This window comes from Varanus komodoensis, unplaced genomic scaffold (assembly GCF_004798865.1).
Source record: "Varanus komodoensis strain SLA01 unplaced genomic scaffold, ASM479886v1 scaffold4, whole genome shotgun sequence".
Lineage (NCBI taxonomy): Eukaryota > Metazoa > Chordata > Lepidosauria > Squamata > Varanidae > Varanus > Varanus komodoensis.
In genome coordinates, this window is record NW_025335941.1 from 36,463,199 (window position 1) to 36,475,159 (window position 11,961).

The window sequence follows — 11,961 nt, forward strand, 5'->3', positions numbered from 1 at the left end:
GGCAATTTTTTAATCTTCTAGGGAGAGAAAAGTGACCAGCCCACAGTGACTGTCAAAACATAGAAAATAGGACCAATTTTACCTGAATTCTGGTTCACTAAAGTGACTTGCTGTGTCTAAACATGTTATTAAATCTAGGAAAAAATTACAGAAAGGAAAAATACTTTTAAAGTATGACAAATTTGAAGACAATATCATTAAACTACTGAGTTGACCATTCACTGCAGTTCAATAATATTTCAACTTAAAGTAAGCAGAATCAGAGTGAATGTGCTTTATATGAAATAAATGAGCAAAATAAATTATACTTAATTTTATTTGTTTGAAAGATCCATATATGCGCCCTTCTGCAGAAGCATGGTTTACAAAAACAAGGTAAAGCAGACAAATACTACAGCAGTAAAAACAAGCTAAAAGACTTAAAGATATCAAAATACATTTAAAAAACCTAGGAGAATAAAAGCATTTTACTTGGTGCTGAAAGGATAATGACATTAGTGTCAGGTTCAGCTCCATTTGGTGGAAGTAACATAAAATCAGGGCATCACTAGAGCAATTAATATTTTAAGCATTGCACACACTCATCTCTAAACTGATCAGCACTCAAAACAATCATGATGAGAAAATTCCTTAAGAAACAAGCTTTCAAAGGAAGGGGAAGTGGTAACGTAGTCTTACTCCAGATAAAGATGCATAGTATTGGACTATAAGTACTACTGAATACAACAGAACACACTCCCAAGTAAACAATGCAAACAGTTCTAGCCTTAATTCAAGAAACTAGAGGTAAAGTCTTTAGGAGAAAGGAAGGAGTCATGAATCTGCTAAGGCAGGACAGAAGACAGACATGGGTATCCAGTTTTTAGCCCTGGGGCTGCACGGGGTTATGGGCATAATTGCAAAAGGCCTCTAGCAAGTCAGAAAGAGGGGTATGTCCCTTTCTCACCAGCTGATGGAGAGGGGAAGAGACCAAGAGAGCAGGAGGGAGGGAGGCTGGGGGAAAAGAGAGTAAACAGAAAGAAAAGGGGAAAGGCCCCATTCACTATTGGCTTTGGTTCTGTCCACTACCGCCATGTGGCCTCCAACAAGTCCCATCCCAAGGGGCTGCAATTCTCAACTGAAAAAAATTGTTCTTCACCTCAACTATAATGCAAGCATTTCCAGAATCAAACTAAGGATTCTAGGATCGTCAATCCATGAATGTGCATCACTACCACAAAATAGCTCTCTCTAATATGTGTTAACACATTTTGATTTCTTTATTCCAATAATCTATCTTCAGATTGTGTACGCTAATTTTTATACATTCTACTCTCTTTTGGAACAAGTTTTGCTTACTTCATTATTAATAATGTATCATAAATTGGAGTTGACAGGATGTATCACATGTGGCAAGACTGCACAGTTAGCAGAGAGAAATAAATGTGTGGTGTGCTTACATAATTGCTAGATATGAATGCTGATGAATACCTGGTTTGTCTGTGGTTGAATAGGATGCAAGAAATCCATGTCCATAAAACTGTGTGCCGCTCATGAATTGCACTGTAATTTCATTACCCTTTGATTCATTTAAATTGTCCATCTGTAGTCCTAAACCACAGTATTTTCCTGAGGAAAAGATTAATCATAATTATGTATATAGTTAGCACCTATTTGCACATTTAGAACTCTTTTGATAACAAATGGATGAACCTATTCTTACAAATCCCATTAAATATATCTCCTGAATTATTTATTTTTCATTTATATCCTGTCTTTTTTCCCTTGTGTAAGGCAAGGTGGTTCACATTTTACATACTGTTCCATTTTATCCATACAACAGCCCTGTGAGGTATGTTATGCTGAGCATGAGTGACGGGCCCACATCACCCAATGGGCTTCATGGCCAAGTGGGGACTAGAACCTGGATCTCCCAGATCTTCAGTCCAACATTTTAATCACCACACCAGCTCTCAATATCAAAGGGGTTAGGGTCCACAAATATTCAAAATGTGGAGCACAAAATTACCAAGCCACTTTTTTCCCGATGTCCAACTTTTGGGGAAAATCTGGGTGATACTTTTTCAGCAATATCAAAGGCAACCATAGCAACCTTCCTTGGTCCACCAAATGCTAGCATTTACTATCCAATCTCTATTTCAAACATTTACACAGTGATTATTTAAAAGCATTAAAATATTGCTCTTCTTCCAAAAATGGTTTCTAGTCGCCAATGTAAGTAATGTCTTTTAGATTAGGTGGAGGAGACAGAAGGTAATGGCCCTAGACATTGCAAATTATGTGTTTATGAATATGACTTACACAAATGAATGATGATGGCATAGACTGTTGAAGTGTTCCCACTGTAAAGTTTTCTTTTATATATCCACACTCCAGAGTCAGCACTACGGTTAGCCTCACACTTCTATTCTAGTCCTGACCCTTGTCTAATTTTTAAAATTACAATTTATGTTGTATCCATCTGTGCTTCAGTTCATCCATCAGCCCAGTATCTGCAGTAACTAACCCTTATTTCTAACAATGGCTGCTGATTTTAACATTACCATTAGTATTTTCAAAGTGCTCCATCTCAGCAGAGCAAGACAAGCACTACACAATCTTCTATGCAGATGCATCAGCTGGGAACAGCTTACAGGTAAAGACAACAAAAGTAGATACTATATTTGGGCCAGTGAACCAAAACTGTAGAAGTGAATAGACTAATCAGAACTGGAAGGTCTTTGCCATTTAAGAATCTTAAGTTTTGTTTTCTTTTTTATGAGTGAGCATGGCTTAGAGCAAGTCTATGTTTTCATAAAACATCCAAATAAAAAGTCATCAAATTTGGTAAGAGCCTTCATGATACAGATGTCTTTATGGTAAGTTGTGGTTCATCCACCTTCAATACACTATATTTTAAAAATCTGAAGAAGGCTCAAGGCCACTGATAACAAAAAAGGGAAAAAAAGAATAGCATTGCAGCTCCTAAATTAAAAATCCCAGCAAGCCAGAACATAACAGCTGTGTTATCAGTGACATTTTTCATCTTTATTCCTTTCTCTTCCCTATCCCTTTCTCTGCTCCTTCCACTGCCCCCACTTTGGCAGCATATAAATAAGTTGCCAATATAAACTAAATGTCTGTTCAACCTATTTTAGTCAGAGTTAAGAAAACCACCACAAAATATTGGTTCCATTTAATTCAAACATCTTAGTCTTATCATTTTAAAAACTTTGGAAGAGAAATAATGCTTATTACAGTACATTCAAAAATATTTTCCCCAAAATATCTACCTACAACATCCTGCTTCAAAATTTCTAGGTATATGACAGAACTAATGGAGCATCCAAACTCCACGAAAGATTATATATTTGCATGCACAAGGTCAATTCCCACCAGCTGGGCAAACATCTAGGTCTGTGAAAGTGTCATATCTAAACCCCTGGAGAGCAGCTAGTATCTGTGCAGATGATACTAAGCTATATGGCTCAAGAGTCTCAAAATCAGCATCCTATTTCCTATTATTGAAATAGTTTCAAAAAAAGTATGCCACTTCATCTTGAAAACATCAAATGCGCTATGGACATGCAGTAAAGGCATTTCCTGATATGGATCATACCGAACATCCACTCTGTTCTATAATAGGGTTTTTTTTAATTCTGTTCTCTTATAACCAAACATCAAGAGAATGTTCAAAAATTTCAATTGCAAGTTCATACAAATGCAAGTTGTGATTGGAAGTTCACATAATTAGATGATGAACAAAATGGATATTCACAGACAATAAACACAGAACAAGGCATGTGTAGTTTATATAACCTGAGATCATATAACTAAAATCATAAAACATTCATACTAGTTGTTAATGAAAAATCAAAGCTGATAAAGAAACAACACAATCCTATGCATGTTTACTCAAAAGCAAGCCCCATTAAATTCACTAGGACTTACTTATGGTAAATGTATATAGATTTGTATCCCAAATCTCTCAAAAATTTGTAAGCCATCCCGAGATGCCGAGGCATGTGGTGACGGCATATAAAAGTTATAAATAAATAAATAGATAGATAGATAGATAGATAGATAGATATATCCATCCATCAATGACCTAACATTTATATTGCCCCAATCCTCCCAAAATCCTGCAAACATTTTGATTATATGTACAAATTGGCATTGCATTAAGTTACATAATCATGGTTAGGTATTCATCATATGGATAAGCAACAACCAAAAAGCTAGGGTTGGATCCAGACTTAATTCTAATTAAATCATTAGGACTTGTTAGCCATAATAAATGTTAAGTCCACTGCTTTCAAGAGATCTACTGAGTTGGGAATATGACTGAGTTGGGTTCCAAGTCCTAATAATTCAAGTCCTAATAATTCAAACCTGCAATCCAGCCAGCTGTGCATGCTTAGAACATTTTCTATCTAAAGTTGCATCAAGACTGTGCCCTTATTTTTGTTTATGATTCACTTAGTGAAGTGTGTAATAACGCTACCATTATCCAAGTTCAGTTTGTTTTTCTGCAATACCAAAAAAGCAGGGCAGTTGATGCCCACTTTATAGCACTTGAATAGGTCCCTGCATGACTTCATACAGATAACAGTGCATTTGCTCCTAGCAATTTTCTTTTGTTTAGCCAAACATTCTACACTTCAGTTTCTGCTATGCCCCCCCCCCCACATTCCCCTCTCATTCCCAGTATGAAAGAGGTATTTGAAATACCTTTCCTCCATATATGGCCTACTTAAAAGGCAGCATTCTGAGCTGCTTGAGAGTTGCCTGTGTTGCTGGAATAGTCTCCAGGGTTCATGAAAATAGATGATGCCCTGAACATCTTAAATGTATACTAGCATACACAGTGTGCATGTAAAACTCATGTTTGGATTTCAAAACATCATAATGCATGGACACTTTCCAGTACTTTCATTGCATCTGTTAGTTCCTTTGTGCCTATAGGACTTGGTGCTAGTGTGACAGGAACTAGCACGTCCTATAGTAACCCTGGAAAATGTCTGTTCTGAAAACAAAATAGGTCAGTAGAACTTCCTTCTGTGAGCTTTGCTGACATTACCCGTCCCAGTAACTAGAGTCTTAGACTCTTTTTGGCTGCTTCTGGAACCACTAACATCCTTTGTATTAGTGGTGGGTCCTGCTAGCATCCAAGCAGCACTGGATACTAACCTGTATTTTTTGCAAGCTTGAGTTTGTTACATTCATAGGTGATGATGACTGGCTACAACTAGATAAGAGAACCACCAGGGAAAAAATAAAAAGTGTGGAGAGGGAGAAACACTGATTCAAACAATCACGGGGCTGTTAGCAAGCCACTGTGGCTTGTTAACTGCCTGCACATGCCAGGGAATTTTGTTGAGGTGGGCAAAAAACCACTCCCAGCCCATGGGCAGTTTGTCACCAACCCAACAAGCCATTCTTGCTGGGTCCCAGCAACACAAGAAGCCATGCCAGCAAGAGTAATCACACAAACCCAGCCAGTGCACTACACACTTGTGCACAATGATTAACCACCCTGCAATCATTTGAACTGGGGCACTAAGGCATGCTTTGTTTATCTGGGCGTGGACATGATGCTTTTGCTTACTTCTGTGCAGACATACAGGCTTGGTATTTTAGGTTCTGAGAAGGTTTACAATTCATGACAGCTGATCATAATGCATGGCCCTGGAGTCCCAAGCAGCCACAATGAGCCTGACTGACAGTTTCACTCATTGTGGCTGCTTCGTCCTGATCCAACTCCTTTCTTCATGCCAGGGGGCACTGCAGGGAGGAATAAAGCTCCTCTTTTTGACAGCTACAATTCAAATGGTATCTGCTGCTCAAACATGTCCTGAAGCACAGCAGAAAGGACAGAGGAGCTGATCAAGGTACACTTGCCTCCTGTGCTCCAGAAGAGACCTCTGGAAGGGAGGGAGGATTTGATCCACTCTCAAGAATTGGGGGGTGGGGGCAGCAATCAGCTGGCTGGTGCTACAGAAAAGGAGCAGCACTAGTCAACTGATTTTCCCACTCCTGCCTGAGAGACTTCCTCTTGAGCATAAACAGAAAAGGGAGGACTGGGCTAGATGAGGATGTTTCCTTCTTAGCATGAACCTACCTGCCTGCAGGTCCTGATTCCCTGCTTCTTCTACCGATAAAGCCACTCAAGCACGAACAAGGAAGGGGGAGCCTGAGCTAGACTGGACCATGCTAAGAATGGAACATCACTGCCTAGCTGAAGTATTAACTTCCCCAATCTTGCTGGAGCATGTTGCTGTGGAGCAGAAACAAAGAAGGGGCGAAACTATGGTGGTGGGCACCACTGGCTTAGGGAGCCTGATGTGTGCTCTCTCCAAAGCAGGAGAATAGGGAGGTGGGCTTGTCCCCACAGCTATTGCTAGGGAGAAAGATGCTCTGGGCTATTTTTTCCTATTTGAGAGAAAAGTGCCCTGGTAGGCATGGGACTGAGGAGGGTAATAAGCTGGGAGGTGCTTTCCCAGTTGGGGACACTGCCACCCAGCTGATTTTCTTTCCTTTCACTCACATGTGAGAGGTTTCATCTTAGAAGCAAATGGAGGAGGCAGTCCTGCCCAAGCTGATCATCCCAGCTTGTGCCCCAAAGATATCTGGAACAGGAGGAGCTGGATGCCTCTGACAGAACCAAACAAGGGCAGCTGTTAGCCTTGATCTGTGGCTAGTCTCTTGGCAAGTGTGGCAATTGCCAGTATTGCCCAGCAGATCTGTGGTTCTGAGGTTTCTACAACAATGGGTTGTTGTGTCTGAGTTCTGATGACACAAGCAACTGTAGTAAGAAGAAACCTCAGAATAGACTGTTATGCCTTACCATAGTTGGGTTCATAAAATGGGTTCATTTTTATAAATATACAGTTTGGTGTTATAATGCTATATAAATATATAAATAATGGACTTCCATTATTAAAGCAGTAACATAAGTTTGATAAGAAAGTAAATATTGTATATGCTATTTATTTCTAAAATGTCAGCACCTCCAACCCAATGATTTTCTTTTCAACAGTTCAGCAATTCCAGAAAAGTAACATATGTAACTGTATCCTCCTACTGACTTTATGCCTCTATTTAATGTATAAAATTAAATGCTTTAAAACAATTTAAGTTCTTCAGAGGCTATGGGGAGAAAAGTCCCATGGAAATAATTCATGCACATTTTAACAAAAAGCAATCAACCGTATGGAGTACTTTCTGAACTACATAACACCAAGACGTTATAATAAAGGAGAAAGAAAAACTTTCTTACCGATCTCTGTCCTTGTGGGTCCAATTCCATTATAAACTCTCACATAACTAGAATGACACGCATCTGAATTATCAATATCAAAATCCCCAAATTTGAGCTGAACTCTCTGCTCAGGCTTCACTCGAATCTCCCATTCACACACTGTGATGTTGGGATAGGGATGCGGGTAGTTAATTGATGCAAAAGTTCCACTTTCAGGACCTAAAACAGTATGTCCACATCCATCACCTACAAAACAAAGATTGATCTGTAGCGTTGTTTTCTCATGGTTATGCGCCTATTAAATCAGAAGTATAATTTGAACCCACATCTCAAGGGCAGGCTGTGACCCACGGCCCAAACACAACCTCATGGACTCTTTGGCCATCCTATTAACAAGAGTACCATAATTACCTAAGAAAATGTCATGAACTGATTGGTAATGTGCTGCAGAAGCAAAGGCAGCACTATAAAAGTAAAATCAAAGTAAGATTCAAGTTGTTTCTTCTAGAATTTCAAGAATATGTGAATATGTGTACATAGGCAATCCTATGTACAACTACCTGGACGTAAGTGCCACCATATGAAGTAGGCCATATTTTTGAATAAACATTCATAGAATTGTGCTGTGTCGTACATAGTTTCCTGGAAAAGCAGCAACTAATTTCCTCTGTGAAGGATAAAACTGCACTGAAAGTGAAAATAGAATTTTAAAGATGAATATATATCCCTACTCTTTCTCAAAATGCAATTAATCATCACTAATTGACACAAGGTGTGGTAATGGCCAGTAGCATAGAGCTAGAGTGGCAAAATGTAGGTCTCTCTTAAGGATGACCTATCCCTTAAGTATATTCAAAGATGAGTTACAGTCAAACATCAGAAAGACCTAAAGTTACTGTTTGTGGCTTAGATGATTGTAAAAGGGGTTAGATACAATGAATTAGGGATGAACCTATTAGGTAATTACAAATGAAGCTTCTAAAATATAAGGCCATATATTTGTAACTTCCAGAGAATAAACACAAAAGGATTATATGACAATGACTACAACCACTGTAACTTAAACGTGAGCTCTCTGGGAGTACCTTCCTGGAGACATACAGCATTCAGGTGTTAACACTATAGTTTAGTGCAGGGATCTCCAACCTCTTTGGGCTGGTAAGCACATCTGGAATTCTGAGAGTTTTGTGCATGTTCTTACAATATGGCTACTATGGAGAGCTTGCTTGTTCATGCAACAGCTTCTATGGGAAGGTGGGAAAGGTCCATCACAAAACTTCTTTTGTTCCAGATGGCAACCAGTTAAATCTAAAAGAAACTAACTTGAACAAGAAACTAAGTACAGGGTAGAGATGAGCTTCCAAATACAAAAACAAAATATAAACCTAAATAAAGATAATGTTACAGGGCAGTATATTGTTTTGCAGCATGTCAGTCTTCAAGTTAAAGAAGTAACATTTAACATTTTTAAGCAATAAAATTAAGATCAAGAAGGCTGCCTGACCAAGAGACAAATGTCTGTGCGCACTAAATTTGAGATCCAATGTTTAGTGCTATGTGAAAATGACTTGGTCTCATGTGCTGTCCCCTTCTGTAACACAGCAATGAGAAACATCTGCTTTTATACTGAAGTAACTACAATATAGTTGTCCTGTTAAACTTTGGCTCATTTTAGCAATGGTTTCTCTAACACAGAAACTTAAAAATTAGTTCTGCTTTGCACATAGCAACAAGGTTCATTTAATTTAAAACTGAAGGAGAAGCTTCTGCTCTATTTGCAGCCATACTGAAGGAAAAGAGAGGAAAGGAAACACTTGTTCTTATTATGCTAAGTGTTATTGTTTAGCACCAAGTGCACAACTTTTTTGTCTTCAAGGGCTGCATCCAGTGGTCTGGTGCTGCATATATGCACACATGTACCACCACAAGTGAGATACATAGTTTCTCCACCACTTGTAGCAGAGCGAGAACCATTTTTCACTCATATGTAAGGAGGACTGAAACATATTCAAATAACATCCCGAATACAAACCTTCTACAGGTCTACTCAGAAGCAAGCATAAGTGGCATATCTTATTCAGAAGCAAGAAGGCAAGACTCTGCATGATTACCTTCAAAAGTACACCAGACTTAATCACTAAGCAGCATCTTCCCTGGGCCTCATCCCTCTCCCCTGAACATAGAAGTTACCTCCAATCAACAGCCAATCATAGAGAAGTGCTTTCACCTTCTAAGCCCTAAGAAAGGTAGCTTTTAATGCTCAGCAGAAAAAGGGACCGATTGGAAAGAATAACTTTTATCTGTCATGAGAGAGGCACAGCCTGAAAAGAAGCTGGTGGACATCTCAGCTGAGCTGAAAAAATGTGAGTGGAGTGCATCTGCTTTTGTGAGACACACCAGGAGTGGCTGCAAGTTGTGTACTCATATTTAGCATTATGCCTGAACCAAGTCATAGTGTTGGTCCTAGGCTGCAAGCATACTTACACTTTCATGACAGTAAACTTCCTTGAATTTGGGGCATAATTCCCAACTAAATAAGTGCAGAATCAGGTTGCACATAGGTATTTGGTTCACATCTTAGCAAGAACATTTTTGTATACACTTCCCTTCAAACTTTGGTGTTACTAATGAAACAAACAAAGGACACAGTACAAAGTCCTCTCATCATTATCATCACAATACTGCATTTATATCCCACCTTTCTTTACCTTGCAAGGAACCCAAGGTGGCTTACAGTTTGCCTCCATTCCATTTTATCTGTGCAAATTGGCCCAAACTGCCTGGTCCAAAGTCACCCTGTGGAATTCGTGCCCAAGTTGGGAATGGAAGCAGATCTCCTAGTCCCAATCTGACAGTCTTAACCGCTATGCTACACTGGCTGCTAGTAAATTATATTACTATAATTCATAGCAACATTGTTGGGTATATGCTTTATTTCAATCAAAGTGGAGGAGCTTAATCAGCAGTTATCAATGTAAATATTATAGTGTGATTCTTCAATAACACATTTGATGGTTCTTATGCACAATCCCAGAGGTATGCAAGTTTCCAGAGCTCTAATGGAAAGTGCTAGAGAAGTTGCAACCTGCACCCTAACCTCTCATCTGGCAACGTGACCAAGAGGCTGGATAAACATCTTCATGTTCAGTTTCTTCTGGTTCATAAACGAAACAGCTGCAGAGCATTCTGAAGTGTGTGCGCGTGGTTGCAAGGCTGCTCCAAACAGGTTGGCTTAGAGTGAAAGAGCACATCCTTCTGGATTACTGAGGTAGTCATCACCCACTGACATTCAATATAATTAACTATATTCTGCCCTGAAGGCCCTGGCATGCCACCCAAAGAACTCTAGGCTGGAAGCCAAGCCAACCTGTAAATATTGGCTGCGATTATCAATTTTGTTTTAGTAAATAGACAGCCCTTTTAATCACCACACAAATGCTTTATATTCATTGCAGAAAAAAAATCAATTGGAACCTCTTGTTTAGCTAACAAGAAAATCTCCAGAAATACAAGAACCATTTCAGTATTACACAAATTAAAATAAGAATTATAACTATGACAGGCTGTCAATGACATGCTGAAACATTAAAAAAAAACCTTCCATGGGGTCAGATTTTGGACATTTATTGGGTGGGGTGTCTTACCTTTGTCCCTGCCAACAAAAAGAAGGTCCAGAGTGACCTAGACAAGCTAGAGCACTGGGTGGAAAGCAACAGAATAAATTCAAGAAGGACAAATGCCAAGTTCTCTACCCAGGGGGAAAAAACCAAATGCATCAATACAAAATGGAGAATACTTGGCTCAACAGCACTAAAAAAGACCTTGGAGTTGTTGTAGACAACAAACTGAATATGAGCCAGCAATGTGATACAGCCACAAAATGGGCAAATACTATTTTGGGATGCATAAATACAAACATCACTTCCAGAACAAGACAGGTACTAGTTCCCCTTTATTCTGCACTAGTCAGACTTCACCTAGAATGCTGGTTCAGTTCTGGGCACCCATATTTTAAAAAGATGCAGAAAAAATAGAAAGGTTTCAGAGGAGGGCAACAAAGATTATCCAGGGTCTGGAAACTAAGCCATACGATGAGAAGCCAAGAGAGCTGGGCATTTTTAGCCTCAAAAAGAGAAGATTATGAGGAGATATGATAGCAATCTACAAGAACTTCAAAGGCTGTCACAAAAAGGAAGGACAATGTCTCTTCTCACTCATTCTGAGTGAAAGATGCAGAACAACAAACTTAAACTGCAGCACACCAGATTCAGGCTAGGTATCAGGGAGTTTCCTAACTGGCAGAGCAATATGAAAATGGAACCAGCTGCCATGAGAGGTCATGGGCTTTCCCACAGTAGAGACATTCAAGAAGAAACAGGACAGTCATTTGAGTGGGATGGTGTGAACTGGCGCCCTGCATCAGCAGGGGATATGACCCAATGGCATTTCTGGCCCCTTCTGACCCTACCATTCTATGAATCTAGAAAGTCTGGAGAAAAACAGCACCTATCTGGCCAACATACTGCACTAAGAGCAAAACTACACATTATGCTAATTTCCTAACATGTAGATAGCTTGTTCTGTACTGATTCAATTGAGATTAATGTAAACATGTACTGACTCGATTCAGATTACAACTATTATGCACCAAGAGGGGAGGATACCCCTCTCTCTCTCTCTCTCTCTCTCTCTCTCTCTCTCTCTCTCTCTCTCTCTCTCTC

The 11,961-nt window shown here is 39.3% G+C and overlaps 1 protein-coding gene across 3 annotated transcripts in view; it reads right to left on the bottom strand.

The window, feature by feature from the left end:
• DCBLD2 (discoidin, CUB and LCCL domain containing 2) overlaps positions 1-11,961 on the bottom strand; it is a 44,785-nt gene that overhangs the window by 20,308 nt on the left and 12,516 nt on the right. For all 3 annotated transcript variants that reach the window (XR_006415943.1, XM_044442725.1, XM_044442727.1), the window contains exons 2-4: positions 7,259-7,486; positions 1,471-1,608; positions 83-134 (exon numbers count right to left, since the gene is read on the bottom strand). Coding sequence is in view for 2 of the 3 variants with exons in the window: in XM_044442725.1 (XP_044298660.1) it covers positions 83-134; positions 1,471-1,608; positions 7,259-7,486 (418 nt within the window). In the remaining variant the exon portion in view is untranslated. The remainder of the gene's footprint in view (positions 1-82; positions 135-1,470; positions 1,609-7,258; positions 7,487-11,961) is intronic.